Below are 17894 nucleotides of genomic sequence, written 5' to 3' on the forward strand. Positions count from 1 at the left end.
CGGCCATTGATCGCCAATCGGACAAATACTAGTTATGTAATAATGATACACAGTTATTCTACAGCGCGCATCACATTATTATTAAAAGTCTGTATGCCCTTCCAAAGGACTTGGATATTATCATTATCCCTAACCTTGGGTCAGCATTTACAGCGCATTAGTATCCCAAGAAATCAGTTCCTACCTCCCCTGTGTTTAGTGCAGCACAATGTGGTTTATGATACATAATTATGTACTAAAAAGCTTTCGAGACGATTCGGAGTCCTTTCCGAGGGACCTGGTAACTGTAATCAATGCCTAAGGCTTATAAAAGAATACGAGCCCTTCGAATCGGTTTTGACCCCGAATATCCGGGTAAGACAATCGGCATACTTGCAATTTCAGGTTTTGGTCGCAAATATTAAAACTCGTCGTCCGAATGGTGGCTTTTTCTCACCCATTAGATATTATTTATCAAAAGTTTTCAAGTTCGTGGCCGCGGAACCTGTCGTCTGATTGTGAAAGAGCAAAGGCGGGAGAAGACAGTACAAGTAATTTTTAAAATTATAAATGCGGTTCCAGGCCCCAGGGGTGCAAAGCAGCCGTAGATTAGTGAGATACATAATACTCTTCGTAAAGAGTCCTTTAAAAGCCCCCTTTTCAAGTCAATATGTCAAATAATTTTAGCTTTGGCTGGGCATTCGCGTTAATTGCTTAACTAGATGCACAACCTGTCCAATATAAAAAGTGGTTAGAAAGTCCCGTTTTTATTTCTAAGTTGCAAAGATAATGCGGCTTGCGCTTCGCGCTCGTATTAATTATTTATCAAGAGATGCAGCCTTTGCTCTCTGTTTAAAAGCGTGTTTAAAATGAACAGCTTTCAGGTCAGAAAGTGAAAAATTTTTAGCTCGGGCTTCGTGCATTATTTAGTTAGTGAGATATTAATCCTCTTCATGACTCACTGAAAGCAATACTTACCAAGTCCCTTTTCAGGTCAACAATATATTGCGCTGCGCGCTCGCATTAATCGTTTAGTTAATATATTTATATTTAAGCATATTGTTTATGATTTAAAAAAATGTTCAGAATGTGCGATATCCAGGTCTGAATAAATTAAATATACAAAACATGAGCTCGCGCTTCGCGCTCAGATTATTTATTTAGGCCTTATGAGATATCATATCTTCTGTATAAAGTGAAGGCGTTCTTAATATACTTTACCCCTAAAAAACAACAAAAATCGGGGGGGGGGGGGTTCTGCCAATCAGGAAAAATTTGGATGAACATTTTTTACCCCCTCCCCCTATTTGGCGAAAGCTGGAACCGCCCATGGAAATGGGTCCTCGACATGAAATCCATCACCCATCCTGGCACACCCAGCTTTATGTGCTGAACAAAGGTAAATTGCCAATTCGACCCCTGTCAACTCGTCCACTCACCACATGGTCTACCTTCATAGTCTAATGCGCCAATTCTTCCATCAACATTTCGTCCATTTGGTCCAATACCAATTTGGTCTAATCATCACTTCGTCTAATCACCAGTTCGTCTATTACCATTATGTCTAATACCCATTTTCTTTTCATTTATTTTGCACAATTAACACTTAAGTTTAATTAGACCAAATGGTATATATGGACTAAATGGCTATTGGACCTTTGCTTTATCAATCGCTTTGAAATGATATTAATTTTGACTGGTCTTTTAACTCAGTTTTAAATTGTAAAATTATTGCTTACTTCAGCAGGCAGCTTTGGGCCAAAATGATTGAGCGTGAAATTTATTTATCTATTGCCTCTTTCTTCACTTTCCTTTCCCTTCAGAATAAGTCTGTTGACGGTTGTAAGCTGCGCACGAGCAGAAAAAGGTCATTGGAGACAACCATGAAGATGGCTTTCAAATTCACTGACATAGGCATTTGTGAATTGATTATTAATCATGTATTCCTTTCAAAATATATATACATTTTATAACATCCAAGCTGAAGAGTAATAAATAGAGCCTTCATAATCACTGGTATTTGACAGTAGCCTAAACAATAGTCAAATGTGCCAAAGGCAGACAATAAAACAGATTTCCAAACTTTATCCCTGATGTACTATTCTAGTCACCTGGTCGATACAATGCCTTTTGTTCTTAGAATTTGAATACTCTACCGGTAAAGCTTACGCAACATCAACATTTGAAAATGATAGTGCTTATCCTAATGAAAAATCACAAAGGTCATTTGAGAAAAGTTGATCATGAGCTAACCTCACGGCTTATTATTGATGCTTCTCACACTGAGCATAACGATTATTGCGTGTTTATTGTTGTTTAATGGCCGCACGATTTAAAATTTTAGTCACATAGGTCCTAACTTTTATTTTCGGTCGCACCCGTCTGAATTCAGTCTCGAATCTTTGTTTTCTTTCACCTTGGGACTGTGCATATTACGTAACAATTCTCACTTGAATGACCTCATGCAAGGTTTCTAATTGCACAGATCGCGAATTCCGGAACATTTATATGCAGGTGTACAGGTATAATACTCAATCACATCAAGAGATACGGAAAAAAAAAGCTGCATGCGGTCATGGATCCTACTGGCGGAGCGCAGTTGAGGTAATGATATTCCTCTCTCTTTTTTTTAACATGAGATTATAATTTGTTTCGGCACCGTTTTGTTTAATTATAATTCCATTTATCCAATGGTCCATGTTTCTACATTTACACCACGAAAATAACTAACTTGTGTGTTAATTGTGTCTGGAATTTGAATATAAGCCTAGAACAATCTGTGCAGACGGTATGATAATGTGATTTTATCATAAAACACACTTGTACAGCACTTGGTAAAAGGTGCTAGGTGAATAATTCCCCCCTCTCCCGTTCCGAATCATGAATACATATAATTGTATTGTGTAAATTGATTGTTATACCTTCGGTCGATTGACTAATATCCTTGTATAATACAATAAACCTAATATACACACCACCGATCAAATGGACTTTCATTGGGGAAACTTTCTACTTAGATATCATTTTCCCGATTAATAAAAAGGGCATACGCCTACGGCTAAGAGACATTGAATTTCATGTTTACAAGAAACATGAAATTCCGGACTTTTCGCATTTACTACGGAGACACTCTCTACAACCACGGCTCTACAACGCACTAATTCCTTTGAAAATGCAAGTCAAATCACAATCGAGAGCTTAGCGGCTTTTGTCGAACGCTGGTGGACCTGGACAGCATCGGAATCTCTTGACTCTGGACATCGACATATTTGCAAATGTTGGTCCGGTGCAAATCTTCAGATGATCTCCTGCCCCAGTCCACCAACTTTCGACAAAAGCCTCTCAGCTCTCCATTGTGATTTTAATTACATTTTAAAAGGACTCGATGCGTTGCTGTAGAGTGTGTCTCCGTAGTAAATGCGAAAACTCTCTAGTATCCAGTTGCAAGCGCCTGCTTGCCTAGATGATGTTCCATTTTCAAAAGTTTTTTTTATATAACTGGGACAGTGATCGAACCCACATTTTGTCAACCTCCCGTTCCTCGTGTGACGGGTGCTCTATCACTTGGCCACCATGCCCCTCTTATTTAGCATAGACGAGAACGTATGTCAGAGACTCCACTCACATGTCTCCATATTCTGCCTTGACAATGCATACGATGCTCCCGGACGATGCTATGTCTGACAAGTCTCTGGCAAAGCCTCGGTTGAATAAAATCTGCATGAATTAAGTATGTTAGTAAACATGCATAAAGGCTCAGTCACATTTTCCCCTACGGTCACCGTACGGCGAGTCGATAACAGCCGTTTTAACATGTATTTGTACCAGCTACATATGACTGCAGCTTCATAACTCATTATATCTCTGTTAACTAAAACAGTTAGAAACTTCATATTATAGCTCGGGGTAAACCAGTTTACGGTTTTATGATAAACATGGACGTTAATTGTTCAGTGCTTTCGAGAACCTAAATACAAATGGCTATCTTTATGTTGTTTGTCCGTGCATTTTATGTTTGATATGTACGTGCTACAATGCTACAGCCCGGTTCTAATCCAACAATTAGTCACCCCAAAATAATAGATTGAATATATAGCCTACGTGTATGTAGTATGTGCAAGTAGATACAAAGCTTTGATGTCACGTTTTGCAACTGAACAATAATAAGCCAAGCTTGATTCACTGAAATTGAATTTTCAGAGTCACAGAATAAGGGGGAAACGGGGTCGAAAATTCATTTAAATTCACCCAATACAGAGGTGTATATATACTGTACTAAATCTTTTAAAACTCCCAACAGTCCGAAGAAAAAATGTTTTCATGAAATAATGGTAGTATCGTATTTTTGTAATATTTTCGATTTCATAATTTGACATTAGGGCCGGCTCCACCGGGGGGGGGGGGGGGGCACTCATCCCGCCACTTCCCCATCCTCAAAAATTCAAATGCAGTTTTTACAAAAGGGAGAAAAGATGGGGAAAGAGGAACAGAAAAAGAACGAAGAAGAAAGGAGATGTACGTAAAAATAAAGACAGAGTTCTGGATCGTGTAACTCTGGCTTCGGTTGAAAATATGACGTCATCTTTAGGCGTCTATCCCCAATCAAAATACCCTGTCACCGGCCCTGGTATAAGGGAGAGAAAGTGTGACATTTAAAGATAAGTCCCTTGGATTTTGATCTTTAGTCTTTAGTTGTGCGTTAGCAGGAAACTAGTGTACTTCCGTTCTTCTTCCGATCTTGTACATCGGAATTACATTTATTGATCGGTAACTGTTCAAAGGGCAGGGAGCATATTTATGGTGCCACTTATTTAGGGACGCAAAGACAGAAAGAGAAGGGAAGAAAAAACAAAAAGGTACACAAACTACGCAGACGATAGAAAGTGACAAGCAACGGCAAGAATAATTAATAAAAAAATCCTCGAAAGTTTGATATCTCAACCGAAGAATATTATAGTACTGTCTCCCAAGTTTGAAAGGATGCGATTTCAAAGCTGAGCGCCGGAGAGTGTTTCACTTCAGAGACATTTTTTTTCAGATTTGATTACTTTCCTTTCTTTCAATTGGCTGATCACAATTTCAATGAAAACTGTCGGATAAAATAATTCAACAGGTCCTTTCAAGGCCTGTTCCCCTAGCTGGAGTAGGTTTACAGAGGAACGGGCGCGATTTTAGAAATTGGCGATGGTATCCCTAGATATGCCACTGATATTTCTTATCTCCGAGATTGGACTTAAAATCTTAGAAAATTTGTCACCACAGGGGCAAGATGACTGATGAGGAGGATGAATTATTCACCATCGAAGACTACGAAAAACGGGCAAGTGAACTACTGCCTCCCGCGTTCTTGCAATACTATAGCTACGGACGAGAGAGGGAGTGGTGTCTCAAACGCAGCACGGAAGCATTTTCAAGGTATTAAAAATTGATAATTGAACATTAAAAAAGGTGAAAAAAGGTTTTTTAAAGTCGGACGAAAAATAACAATAATGGATTTTATTTAAATCACTTACATTATGATAAAAAGATGATATTTTTTAGCATATGCAAATATTATGCAAATGAATGGTGTAATGACGACATAATTTTTATTCCCACCTTTTCCTTTGTATTTTAGATACACATAATTATCACCTATCTTCGCCAAGACTTTATATTCCTGGAAATTATCAATTTGTATGTTAACTATATAAATGTTTATTTGAACACGTGACGAATCTAATGACCTAAAATCGGTCGATTTGAAGACGGATTGTGGATTTAAAATTGTGAAGATTGTACAACCCTCTGCTAGATTTAAGACCCTATGGAATGTAATCATTTGAATCTTACTTTAGGTATATACTCAGAAACCGTGTTCTCCAAGACGTATCCCATCGGAACCTCTCAACGACCGTTCTAGGAGAACCGATCCCGTATCCTATCTGCATTGCACCTACAGCTGTTCATCTCTTTGCCCATCCTGATGCGGAGGCCGAAACCGCAAGAGGTAAGATTTGTTGAAGGGCTTCAAGACATTCAAATTCAAATTCAAACTAAATCTCTAGTCAAATTTAAGTTTAATTTCAAATGTTAGTTCAAATTCAAATCTAAATTCAATTTTAATTCAAATTTAAATACAAATTCAAATCTAAATCTAAATTCAAATTCAAATTTGAATCTAAATTCAAATTCAAAGCTAAATTCAAATCAAATTTCAATTTCAAATCTAAATTCAAACACAAATTAATATTCAAATTCAGTTGATATTCGCATAGCCTCGATTAAAGAACTAATCTGGAGTGAAAAGTGATATTGACAAATCGAAAGCTTCTAAGCTACGAGCATGATGAAGCACAGCAATGGACGTTGTATGCATTTGCACCACTTGCCATTCGAGTATTTCCCCGGTATTTTTCTTTAGAAAAAACTCACAAAAACATTACTATCAGTTCTTGGCCATGTTACTGTAACTCCTTTATTCTTTCTTAATTATGACCCTTATTTGGTTAAAATTACTATGTCATGATACAAATAGAAAGTTGCACCAAAACAAGCAGCAAGTAAAATATGACCAAAATACTGTCCATAGCTGTAGGTTTCATTAATTTAAGCAGGACATACTTTCCATGATAATTTACTTCCATGTTATAATAGTGAGAAATCTCGTCAACCCCTTTCTGGAGTGCGACGATAATTAATAAAGGGATCTCATCAACCCCTTTTATTGACAGTAAAGACACTGGAGAAATCTCGTCAACAGCTTTTCTTGACTGTGATGATAATATAGAGATCTCGTCAACCCCTTTTCTTGACTGTGATAATAATATAAAGATCCCGTCAACCCCTTTTCTTGAGTGAGACGATAGTATAAAGATCTCGTCAACTCATTTTCTTGAGTGTGGCGATAATACAGATATCTCGTCAACCCCTTTTCTTGACTGTGATGATAATAGAGAGATCTCAACATCCCCTTTTCTTGAGTATTGCGATAATATAGAGATCTCGTCAACCTCTTCTCCTGAGTTATACGATAATATAGAGATCTCGTCAACCTCTTTTCTTGACTGTGATGATAATAGAGAGATCTCAACAACCCCTTTTCTTGGATGAGACAATAGCATAGAGATATGGTCACACAGATTTCGTCAACCCCTTTTCTTGAGTTTGACGATAATAGAGAGATCTCGTCAACCTCTTCTCTTGAGTATTGCGATAATATAGAGATCTCGTCAGCCTCTTTTTCTTGACTGTGACGACAGTATAGAGATCTCGTCAACCTCTTTTCTTGGGTGTGGTGATAATATAGAGATCTCGTCAACCTCTTTTCTTGAATGGGGCGATATTGGGGAGATCTCGTCAACCCCTTTTCTTGCGTGAGACGATAATATAGAGATCTCGTCAACCTCTTTTCATGAGTTAGACGATAATATAGAGATCTCGTCAACCCTTCGGTCAACCCATTTTCTTGAGTAAGACAATAATAAAGAAATCTCGTCAACCCCTTTTCTTGACTGTAATGATAATAGAGAGATCTCAACATCCCCTTTTCTTGAGTGAGACAGTAGCATAGCGATATGGTCACACAGATTTCGTCAACCCCTTTTCTTGAGTTTGACGATAATACACAGATCTCGTCAACCTCTTCTCTTGAGTGTTGCGATAATATAGAGATCTCGTCAGCCTCTTTTCTTGACTGTGACGACAGTAGAGAGATCTCGCCAACCCCTTTTCTTGAGTGAGACGATAATATAGAGATCTCGTCAGCGTCTTTTCTTGAGTGAGACGATAATATAGAGATCTCGCCAACCCCTTTTCTTGAGTGAGACGATAATATAGAGATCTCGTCAGCCTCTTTTCTTGAGTGAGACGATAATATAGAGATCTCGTCAGCCTCTTTTCTTGACTGTGACGACAGTAGAGAGATCTCGCCAACCCCTTTTCTTGAGTGAGACGATAATATAGAGATCTCGTCAGCCTCTTTTCTTGAGTGAGACGATAATTTAGATATCTCGTCAGCCTCTTATTTGAGTGAGACGATAATATAGAGATCTCGTCAACCTCTTTTCTTGAGTTAGACGATAATATAGAGATCTCGTCAGCCTCTTTTCTTGACTGTGACGACAGTAGAGAGATCTCGCCAACCCCTTTTCTTGAGTGAGACGATAATATAGAGATCTCGTCAGCCTCTTTTCTTGAGTGAGACGATAATTTAGAGATCTCGACAGCCTCTTATTTGAGTGAGACGATAATATAGAGATCTCGTCAACCTCTTTTCTTGAGTTAGACGATAATATAGAGATCTCGTCAACCTCTTTTCTAGAATGGGGCGATAGTGGAGAGATCTGGTCAACCCTTTTTCTTGAGTGTAGCGATAATAGGGAGATCATCTTGTCAACCCCTTTTCGTGGGTGTGGTGAAAATAGAGAGATCTCATCAACTTCTTTTCTTGACTGTGATGATAGTAGAGAGATCTCGCCTACCCCCAATTGTAGTGTATTGATGATCTCGTCACTCAGTTCAATTTCTTCAGTGTCGGCTCAATACAAAAATCTCGTCAACTACTTTCCTTAAGTGTGACGGTAGTCACCCCTTTTTTATTGTGAAGATAGAGATTTCTTGTCAACCTCTCTTCTTTAGTGCAATTACAAGAGAGAGATCTCGTCAACCCCTTTTCTTGAGTGTGACGGTAGTCACCCCTTTTTAATTATGAAGATAATAGAGATATCTTGTCAACCTCTCTTCTTTAGTGTAATTATAATAGAGAGATCTCGTCAACCCCTTTTCTTGACTGATGCAATAATATAGAGATTTTGTCAACCCCTTTTATTGAGACGATAGTACAAAGATCTCTTCAACTCCTTTTGTAATGTAACGATACCAAAGGTGATCTCACCAAGCCATTTTCTTGAGTGTGACGATCTCGTCACCCACTTTTGAGGAGTACGAAGATGATAGAGATTTCTAGTCTATCTTTTTTCTTAATAATCTTGTGGCATTCAAAATACCCCAAAATATAAAAGTGTCGACCATTTTTTACTTGAAAACACCTTCTCTTATTATTTGTAAATTTCTTGAGAAGGAAATGTCGACAAATTATTCCTTTATGGTCTACCGTTCCTTTTTGTTAACGCGAATCAATTTTTTATTATTTTTTTGTTACAAAGTGAACCCTCTCAAAAAGTGTTTATACAGGCTTCTTTCGTTTGACTTTGATAGCGAAATCTCGTCACTTCTTATTCGTAAGGGTGACAAGAAGACAGGTACTTTGTTGATTCCCATTTTCTGATATTGCAAAACTAAAGAGCTTTTCCAAAAGCCTCTCCAGAGCCAATGACAACATCTCGCTATTTTATTTTCCTTTAGTTAGAATTATAACTCGTCGCATTCTTTCTATACTCGTGATCAAACTAAAGTGCTCGATGGAATCACTTTATTCCGGCCAATCCGAGATAATGAGGAATTTAAGATATCTCGTATATTCTGCTCAACTGTATAAAGACCTGTCGATGTATCATATTTCTCGATGTCTTTGAATAAAGGCTTTGACAAAAACATTCTTTTAATAGAAAGTTGTCTCCTCTAAGCTAAAAAGTTGCGAAAAATTGGTTACGAAAAAGTAAAGAAATGTACTTGATCAAAATTCTGACTTCTTAAAACATTACACATTATATGAATATATGTTTGCCCTCAATGCTCTCATCAACTCAAACCAAACACATGCGAAAGAAAACAAATTAGACAAACGTAACGTACAAGACAGAAAATTAAGTGAATTGCCTATTTTTGTACAGTTACCAGGCTTAGTTGTCCGTAATAGTATACTAAAAGGATTTCAAAAGGATAAATATTTCTATATTAATAAACCTACATCCCTTCTTCAGGTGCTGTTGCGGCAGGTGCTCTCATGGTGTTGTCTGTCAACGCTACTACAGCCATTGCTGATATTCAGGTAGCAGCCCCAGGCGGCCTACGGTGGATGCAGACATACCTCTTCAAAGACCGTTTACTGACGCAGCATGTCGTTCGAGAAAGTGAGAGGGCGGGCTTCAAAGCCATCGTCGTCACTATTGACTCGCCAGTGGCAGGAGTTAATTCAAAGGTCAGGTCCGGTTTGGAAAAGCATGATTTATCATCTTGGTAAGAAATGCTACATCCCACAATGCGCATTTTGATATTTGTAAACAGGTATCCTTTTTTTAAAATAAATTGTTCAGATTATTTTTAACAACATATTTTTATTACAAAAATAGATTTTTTAGAAAAATATAATTTGTTATTTCATAATAACACGATCAAAGTTCAGAAGGGATATATTTCAATTATGGATTGAAAAAAAAAATCTAAATACAATTGCAAATTTAAGAAAGACGATTTTGTGGGCCTACTATATATTCAAGCATATCTTGGGAAAGGGGAGGAACAAATGTAATTCACTTTTAATAGTAATGAATTATGGATAATATCAATACACCTTGAAAAGCTGTGAATTATGAATATTAATATTCAACCTCAGGTCATATTTTCACTCCTACAATCCATCACCACTAAACCAAGCCTTTTTAGCTCATGATGACACACGAGCTACTTGGCAATTAGGCTTCAGGTTTTTATGGCCAAAATATTTATATCTTTACCTTAAGACTATTGTGTTTTCGATTTTCTTCTCGGCAGCTTTAAAAATTTAGATGCTGATATCCCTTCTTCAAGAGAATTCAAAGCTAATGGAGACACAAGACTTGTGGCCTACTTACATAGCCAACAATTTAATGAGTCTGCCACGTGGGATGACGTCAGGTGGATAAAATCAATAACCAAACTTCCTGTCGTCTGCAAAGGGGTTCTGTCAGGTAAGTCTTTACAATTTAATTTCAGTGGAACTCATTATATGCTACTATATAATTATATTATACTAAATTATTATAATTATCACTCGGAAATTGGCTTAATCGATGTGTAAGAATTATTTAATGGTGGTGGTGGCGGGGTGGGGATGGTGCTAGTAGTAGAAGTTAGTAGTTGTAGTAGTAGTAGTAGTAGTAGTAGTAGCAGTAGTAGTAGTAGTAGTAGTATTAGTAGAGTAGTAGTAGTAGTAGCAGTAGCAGTAGCAGTAGCAGCAGCAGCAGCAGCAGCAGCAGCAGCAGTAGTAGTAGTAAGAATGAAGAAGAAGATGAGGAAGAGAATGAAGAGAAAAGGAATGGTGCTTACTCTCGTTCATATAGTAAAAAGATATAAAATTTTAAAAGTATGCAAGTACTTTACTGTCTTAATAATTTTTTTTTATGTCATCAATTCCACCTTACCCTTTAGCTGAATGTGCCAGAGAAGCAGCCGACGCAGGGGCTGATGGGATACTGGTATCAGCTCACGGTGGAAGGCAATCAGATGGAGCCCCCGCTCCAGTGAGTTTATCAATTAATAAATTACTAACAATAAAATGACGATATTTGTAAAGAAAAAGAAAAATAACTCACTATATAGATTTCAATTTCATATTTCACAATATCAATCTGTTCCAAATATCTTCAAATTAATGCACTGTTATTTAAATGCATCTATCTTTTATGACTTATTTGAAATCTGAAAAAAAATATTCTTAAGGGTTACAAAATTCGCCCCTTGGGGGAACTTTGCAGTAATGTGAGTTTAAAACAACTGGTACATTCGGAAGAAAAGTATTAGGAATGAAAATCGTACGCACCAAAGGTCGCATTAACATCCTTTTTAGATTCTTGGAACAGAAAATTAATATTATTGAAATTTTAGACAGTAAATTACGAAATTAGCCTTGATCAGACGTTGGATCCTACAAGTAGGAGTATCGGTCCAATTGCCAACTCGTCTCCTATCATTTGGTCTACCATCAAGTCTTCACCTATCCACATGGTTTGAATGCAATTTTTTTTTCTTCTTCTTCTTCCTCCTCCTCCTCTTCTTCTTCTTCTTCCTTCTCCTCCTCCTCTTTTTCGTCTTTTTCTTCTTCTTCTTCTTAATTTTCTTCTTCTCTTCTTCTCCCACTCCTTCTCCTTATTCTCCGTCATATTTGCTTAAATAAATTTCTCTCCAGTGCTGTCTCGTCATGAAAAGAATAAAAAGATACTACATGTTTCGTATTTAGTTAACGTACGTATTTTTATCAGATCGCTGCCCTCGTTAACCTCAAAACATTTCTCTTCAATTCTTCTTTATTTCTTTTATAATTTCCTAAAAAGCGCCTTGAGCACTCTTTGGCGCGATATAAGTCTAATTATTATTATTATTAGAAGCAGTACGTGATCGAGGTATAGAGTTTTATATGGTCGGAGGGGTAAAGCTCTGGAGAGGGGTGTACAGGCTCTCTTCGAAACTCTTAGAAAGGGTACAAGAATATAAAGGGGCCTATGGCACTATCCTATTAACTCACACGTCTTATTTCGTTTTGATCAGATCGATGCCCTCAGCGAGGTGGTAGAGGCAGTCCATGATCGGGGTATAGAGGTATACATGGACGGAGGGGTGAGGACAGGGTCGGATGTCTTAAAAGCTCTTGGAAGAGGTGCAAGGGCCGTCTTTGTAGGGAGGCCTATTCTTTGGGGGCTAGCTTGTCAGGTGGGCATATATCTCATTGATTGAAAAGTACATTCTTTAAAGTAACGACATTGTTAATGAATTTCGCGTTATCATGTATGCTTATTATTATTATTCTATTATTATTATTATTATTATCCTTATTGTTATTATTATTATCATTATAATGCTATTATTATTATTATGATTATTATTATTACTATATTTATGATTATTATTATTGTTATTACTATTATGATTATGATTATCATTTTTATTATTATTATTATAATTATTATTGTTATTATCATTGTTATTTATTCATTTATTACTTTTGACTTCAAGGTACTGATATACCGTTTGAGAAGGTGATATCACTCGTTTCGATATAGCCACAGTACAGTAGCTGTTCTATATACCTACTGTGTGGAACATTACACTAGAAAATAATGTCTAGCAAAGACTGAAAGCTTTCAAAAGTGCACTGGAAATGTAAAAAAAATGTACCAACGTAACAGTGCTATCAAGTTCGTTAAGATAATAATAAAAGAATTAATTAATACAAGAAAATTGTTCATTTCCAAATTCATTTCTTCATTGTTCATGGTGATTTGCTATTATATAATTCCAGAATATATAAAATAAGACCTTTTCATCCCGAATAACATCATTTTATCATGATGTCATTACATAATGCAAGTGACCAACTAAATTGTCAATAAATTATAGACGAGTTTCATTCCCAAACAGATGACATAATTTTCAAATTAAATCAAACAGAATTTATAAGACACAATGCCTTGGTGATTACATACATATCTAGTGAATATCTATGGTTGACCTCATTCAGATTTTGAAAGTAAGTCTGTGGAACTATTAAAAAGATCCCTCAAAACGATTTATATCTCAAGCCTTCTTAACATCAGATCATAAACGTTTCTTTGCAGGGATCAAAAGGTGTGTCGCATGTTTTGGAAATTCTCAGAAGCGAATTTGACCACGCCTTAGCACTTAGCGGTAAGAACAGACCAATAAAAGCCCAGCGCACACTTAACGATCCGATGCGATCTGATTTTTCAAAGAAATTCTTATAGCATTTGGTATCCATTTCAACCTATTAAACCTGAACGATCGAAATTCCAGTCAATTTTGAGGACGCCCACCCCCCCCCCCCCGTAGGAATAAAAACAAATTCAACTCCAAACCGTAACGGCGTCGTCGTCGGCTGCGACTTGAAGCCGATTTGGATTTTAGTCCGACCAAAAAAGGCTTGCTGCAAAGCAGGATTCTGATTTTACTATTCCTGGCAGTATGCTGAATTTCAAAGAAAATGATTTTTACTTCTTGGAACTTTCAAATTCATTACAAAGTGCAATTTGATCAAAAATCGCGTCGTAGTCGGATAGTTTGGCGTGCGCTGGGCATAAATGCATTGAAATGCCCGTCAAATAACAAAGAACAGCTGGGAAGTGTTTGTCGAATCAAAATGGTCGGAACACCAGTTTCGTCCGATAAAGACTTCTAGGTTGTTCTTTGTCATGACGGGAATTTGACGATAGATTCTCTATGTTCTTGAATTCTCCGTACGTTGCCCAGTGAAAACTCCCTATGAGGAGAATGATTATTATACAAACGACTCGTATTCATCACATAAAGCTTCAATTCTTAATTGAGTTCCCAATTCAGAATATGAGCGCACATTGGCATTATTCAAGTGACTGACAATGCCTATAGCGTTTCCATTTGTTTTGATAAGCACTGTTGATTGAATAAATGCCTTGCCCAGGGGCATGGTTGTCGTGGCTGGGAATCGAACCTCTGACTTTCATGTTTCTAGTCAATAGCTGGATACCCCTCTGCCACGGCATCTCCTCTTGTCGAACTATCGATAGCTTATGGCTATCGTAATTCCATGGTTCAACTTAAACGTCAAAGAATACTCCGTAATATATATATTTAAAATAAAAATGCACAGTTATCTGGGTTTTTTCAGATTCTGATTAATTATACTTTGGTCTACTCGTAATTTAGAAGCCTCCTCCATTTCCAACCTGTTATGTAATAATCTTGAATACAATTTTTGGACAGGAATACTTGAAATATGTTTTGTTATTTGTATGCCAAAATATACAAAACCAACTGTAATTGTTGAAAATGGAAATAAATGAAATGAAACGAAATAAAATGTTACTTTGGTCTACTCGTTTTCCATTCGATATTATTCAAACTCTATAGGTACGTGATCATCGTCATTGATTACATCATCTAAAATCTAATTACTCCCATCTACAGAAACAATCAACGCAGATAATATAGGTTTTGTTATTTTTGTATCTGTTATGCTTTGTAGAGTAATATCGAACATAAAATGGTCTGTATGTTTATATGCCCATATGCTCTCTGATGTTTTCCCCAATACAGGTTGTACGAGTCCGGAGAACATTCCATCTGATATAGTTGTTCATGAATCGTATTATCGTCATCGAAACACGCCCATACCGAAGAGCAAAATGTAGTTATACAGGAGGCATTCTATCGTTTTCTTTCTTAATAGATATTCCACCGTGAAATTCGACTTCTTTGAATGAAAGGACTAAAATGAAACAGATATCACAGCAAAAAAAAAAAAAAAAAGTTTTATATTACATTTTATACATACATTTCATTAATAGGGCCTAATTAAGTGTGTGGTGGAAATCTCTGGTGCACTGTGTACCCGATGAATGGATGAATGGTGCGGTTGGGAAATTATTATTAACAAAGATTATGTATGTGGGCGCGTAGTGGTCTAGTTGTTCTGACTCTCGCCTTTCAAACATAGGGTCGTTGGTTCGAATCCTAGACAGCATGGCGTGCTTTCCTTCAGCAAGAAATTTATCCTCACTGTGCTGCAGTCGACCCAGGTGAGGTGAATGGGTACCCGGCAGGATTAATTCCTTGCATGTACGAGCGCTGAAAGGCAGCTCGAGCTAAAGCCAGGATAATGATAATACTAATAATGCGCCTCGGAATAGATTGTTTTTAGATAGATGGCGCTATAAAAATGCTTATTATCATTATCATTAATATTATTATTATTATTATTATATATTCAGACAATTCTACACACACGCAATATTCCTTTGAAAACATTTCATTTTGGATCTTAAGAGAATATTTTCAAAGGATTATACTATTTAGAAAATCGTACCATATTTCCCCTTCTCTTTCTTTTTCTCCTTTTCTTTCTTTTTGTTTTAACTTGGTTGTGGTACCTTTTTTTTGGGGGGGGGGGAAGAGTTGCCCCATCCCCCCATCTATACGCCAGTAATTGTCATTCATATTGCAATTAAATGTACGTGTGGTTATCTATCATTTATTTTTATACAAAAATAAACAAGATATTAAACATAATGAAGTCATAAAAATAAATATAGATAAATTAATCAATATACGAAAAGAATCAATCAGGTTGTTTCTGTCTTCTCGTTTGTTCGTTTTCGTTATTTTCTCCATGCAAGGAAGGCGTATAATCAAGGTTCGTTAGATGCGAGACACAAGCGGATAATGTAGCGAGGTGATTGGCTGTTAAAGAGTCGCATAAGTTCATAGGAAGAGAGAGTGGATGAGAGTTTCACTGAAATGCGAAGAACAATGGCGAGCCATAGAGAACTCAAGTTTGGGAAATCAAATTCAAGCCCCATTTTAATACATGTTATTGATGAGGATTGATTAGACCCATTGCGTCGCGGTGATGTGTGTTTTTTTTTTATCCACGTGACGTCTTTGGGATATAGAACAAAAGCGATTACTGGCGAGGAAGTAAGTTAAGTTAGGAGTTACGTTCGGGCATTCTTTGGTTACGTTTAAGCTGAGAAGTATATCGTTATCGTCATGTAACCTTGACCCTTTTTGAGGCCCAAGGACGGTCCCATGTAGACCAGTGGTTACCTAGTCGTGTATACACTCTTAAAACAAATCAGTCAAATTGACTAGACCAGTAGTCAGCTGGGTGCAACTGATATGGCAATCACTGATAGTCACATTTCTGACACATATTCTAGTCAGAAATAACTCTGTTCTAGTAAAATATGACTAGAAAATAGTAAAATATGACTAGAATAACAGTTACACCCAGCTGACCCTATTAAGGACGTTCCACAGTTAAAGTGAAATCCATGTCATTTTCACCAAACTTTGCACATAGATACTTTAGAACCTTAATATTCGAAATAATATTCGAAAATTAACATAGGTCCATGTGCTTGATTTTTTGCTATAGAGCTTCAAAGTTCACCCAAATTGATGTTCTTAAGAATTGCGCATTCAAAAGAATTTGGCATTTTTAGACCTCGCAAAATCACTACAATGAGTTTAAACCTCTATTACTCAGTCAAAATACATGAAAAAGTCATCAAATTTCGCAAGACTAATAATTGTATCGTTAGAATAAAGAATTTATTTATAGTGCTATTTGTTTGCAATTTTAAGTCTAACAACACTGTCAGTTCTTAAAAATGACGTAAAAGATAACAAAAACCCAATCTCAAAAATGTGAAATTTTAATAACAAACTACAAAAGTACAATAAATGCTGCACTTTATTCAAAATCCATGTCATTTTCACCAAAATTTGCAAAGTTGTAGAGGAATGTATACCTAAGAGGTACAAACATTAAAAAAATAGGGGTTCATGTGCTTGTTTTCAAACTATCAGCATTTTTATTTGAGCAAATGTGCTTTTAAAACACCAAAAATGCGCCAAATGCTTTGTATCTATGTGAAGACAAAATCAAAACCACTCTACCATTTATTCAAACTCGGGGTCATATACGTGATTTTTGGCAGCACTGTAGAGTAAAGTATTTTGAACTTGTAGTGATATTTTTGAAATGGTCCGTGGAATAATTCAAAATTTTTAGCTTCATAAAATAACGCATCGGATCTGCAGTTAGAGTGCAGATGATGAGAAAAATCAGCTCATACCCACAGCTAATTAATCACCTGTTCATCCATTGTGACGTCAGCGCGCAGAGTGTAAAATATGCGCAGATCATAATGCGCACAAACATAACTGTGGAACGTCCTTAAGGACGTTCCACAGTTATGTTTGTGCTTTCCACAGTTATGTTTGTGCGCATTATGATCTGCGCATATTTTACACTCTGCGCGCTGACGTCACAATGGATGAACAAGTGATTAATTAGCTGCGGGTATGAGCTGATTTTTCTCATCTTCTGCACTTTAACTGCAGATCCGATGCGTTATTTCATGAAGCTAAAAAATGGAATTATTCCATGGACCATTCAAAAGATATTCTCTACAATTTCAAAATACTTTACTCTGCAGTGCTGCTAAGAATCACGAATATTACCCCGAGTTTGAATAAATGGTAGAGTGGTTTTGATTTTT

General features: G+C 36.7%; 1 protein-coding gene across 2 annotated transcripts; it reads left to right on the forward strand.

Moving 5' to 3' along the window:
* Positions 1-146: 146 nt before the first annotated feature.
* On the forward strand, positions 147-15946 carry LOC129254153 (2-Hydroxyacid oxidase 1-like). Of its 2 annotated transcripts, XM_064094947.1 has the most exons (10): positions 147-354; positions 2465-2583; positions 5242-5394; positions 5817-5968; positions 9843-10098; positions 10633-10808; positions 11269-11360; positions 12385-12546; positions 13452-13521; positions 14926-15946. In XM_064094947.1, the coding sequence occupies exons 2-10, from the start codon at positions 2555-2557 to the stop codon at positions 15018-15020; spliced, it is 1185 nt and encodes a 394-aa protein (XP_063951017.1). In that variant the 5' UTR covers positions 147-354; positions 2465-2554; the 3' UTR covers positions 15021-15946. The 2 variants fall into 2 exon arrangements, with proteins under 2 accessions (XP_063951017.1, XP_054748587.2); XM_054892612.2 differs by lacking the exon at positions 147-354 and having other exon boundaries at positions 2209-2583.
* The last annotated feature ends 1948 nt before the right edge of the window (positions 15947-17894 follow it).

The sequence above is a fragment of the Lytechinus pictus genome, chromosome 2 (genome assembly GCF_037042905.1).
Source record: "Lytechinus pictus isolate F3 Inbred chromosome 2, Lp3.0, whole genome shotgun sequence".
NCBI classification, from domain to species: domain Eukaryota; kingdom Metazoa; phylum Echinodermata; class Echinoidea; order Temnopleuroida; family Toxopneustidae; genus Lytechinus; species Lytechinus pictus.

Excerpts from the sequence above, each read along its gene's own strand:
- LOC129254153 (XM_064094947.1), top strand. The coding sequence starts at position 2,555 with ATGGATCCTACTGGCGGAGCGCAGTTGAG. Across the intron at positions 5,395-5,816 it reads AGCACGGAAGCATTTTCAAG|GTATATACTCAGAAACCGTG; the intron begins GTATTAAAAATT and ends ATCTTACTTTAG. Across the intron at positions 10,809-11,268 it reads CTGCAAAGGGGTTCTGTCAG|CTGAATGTGCCAGAGAAGCA; the intron begins GTAAGTCTTTAC and ends CTTACCCTTTAG.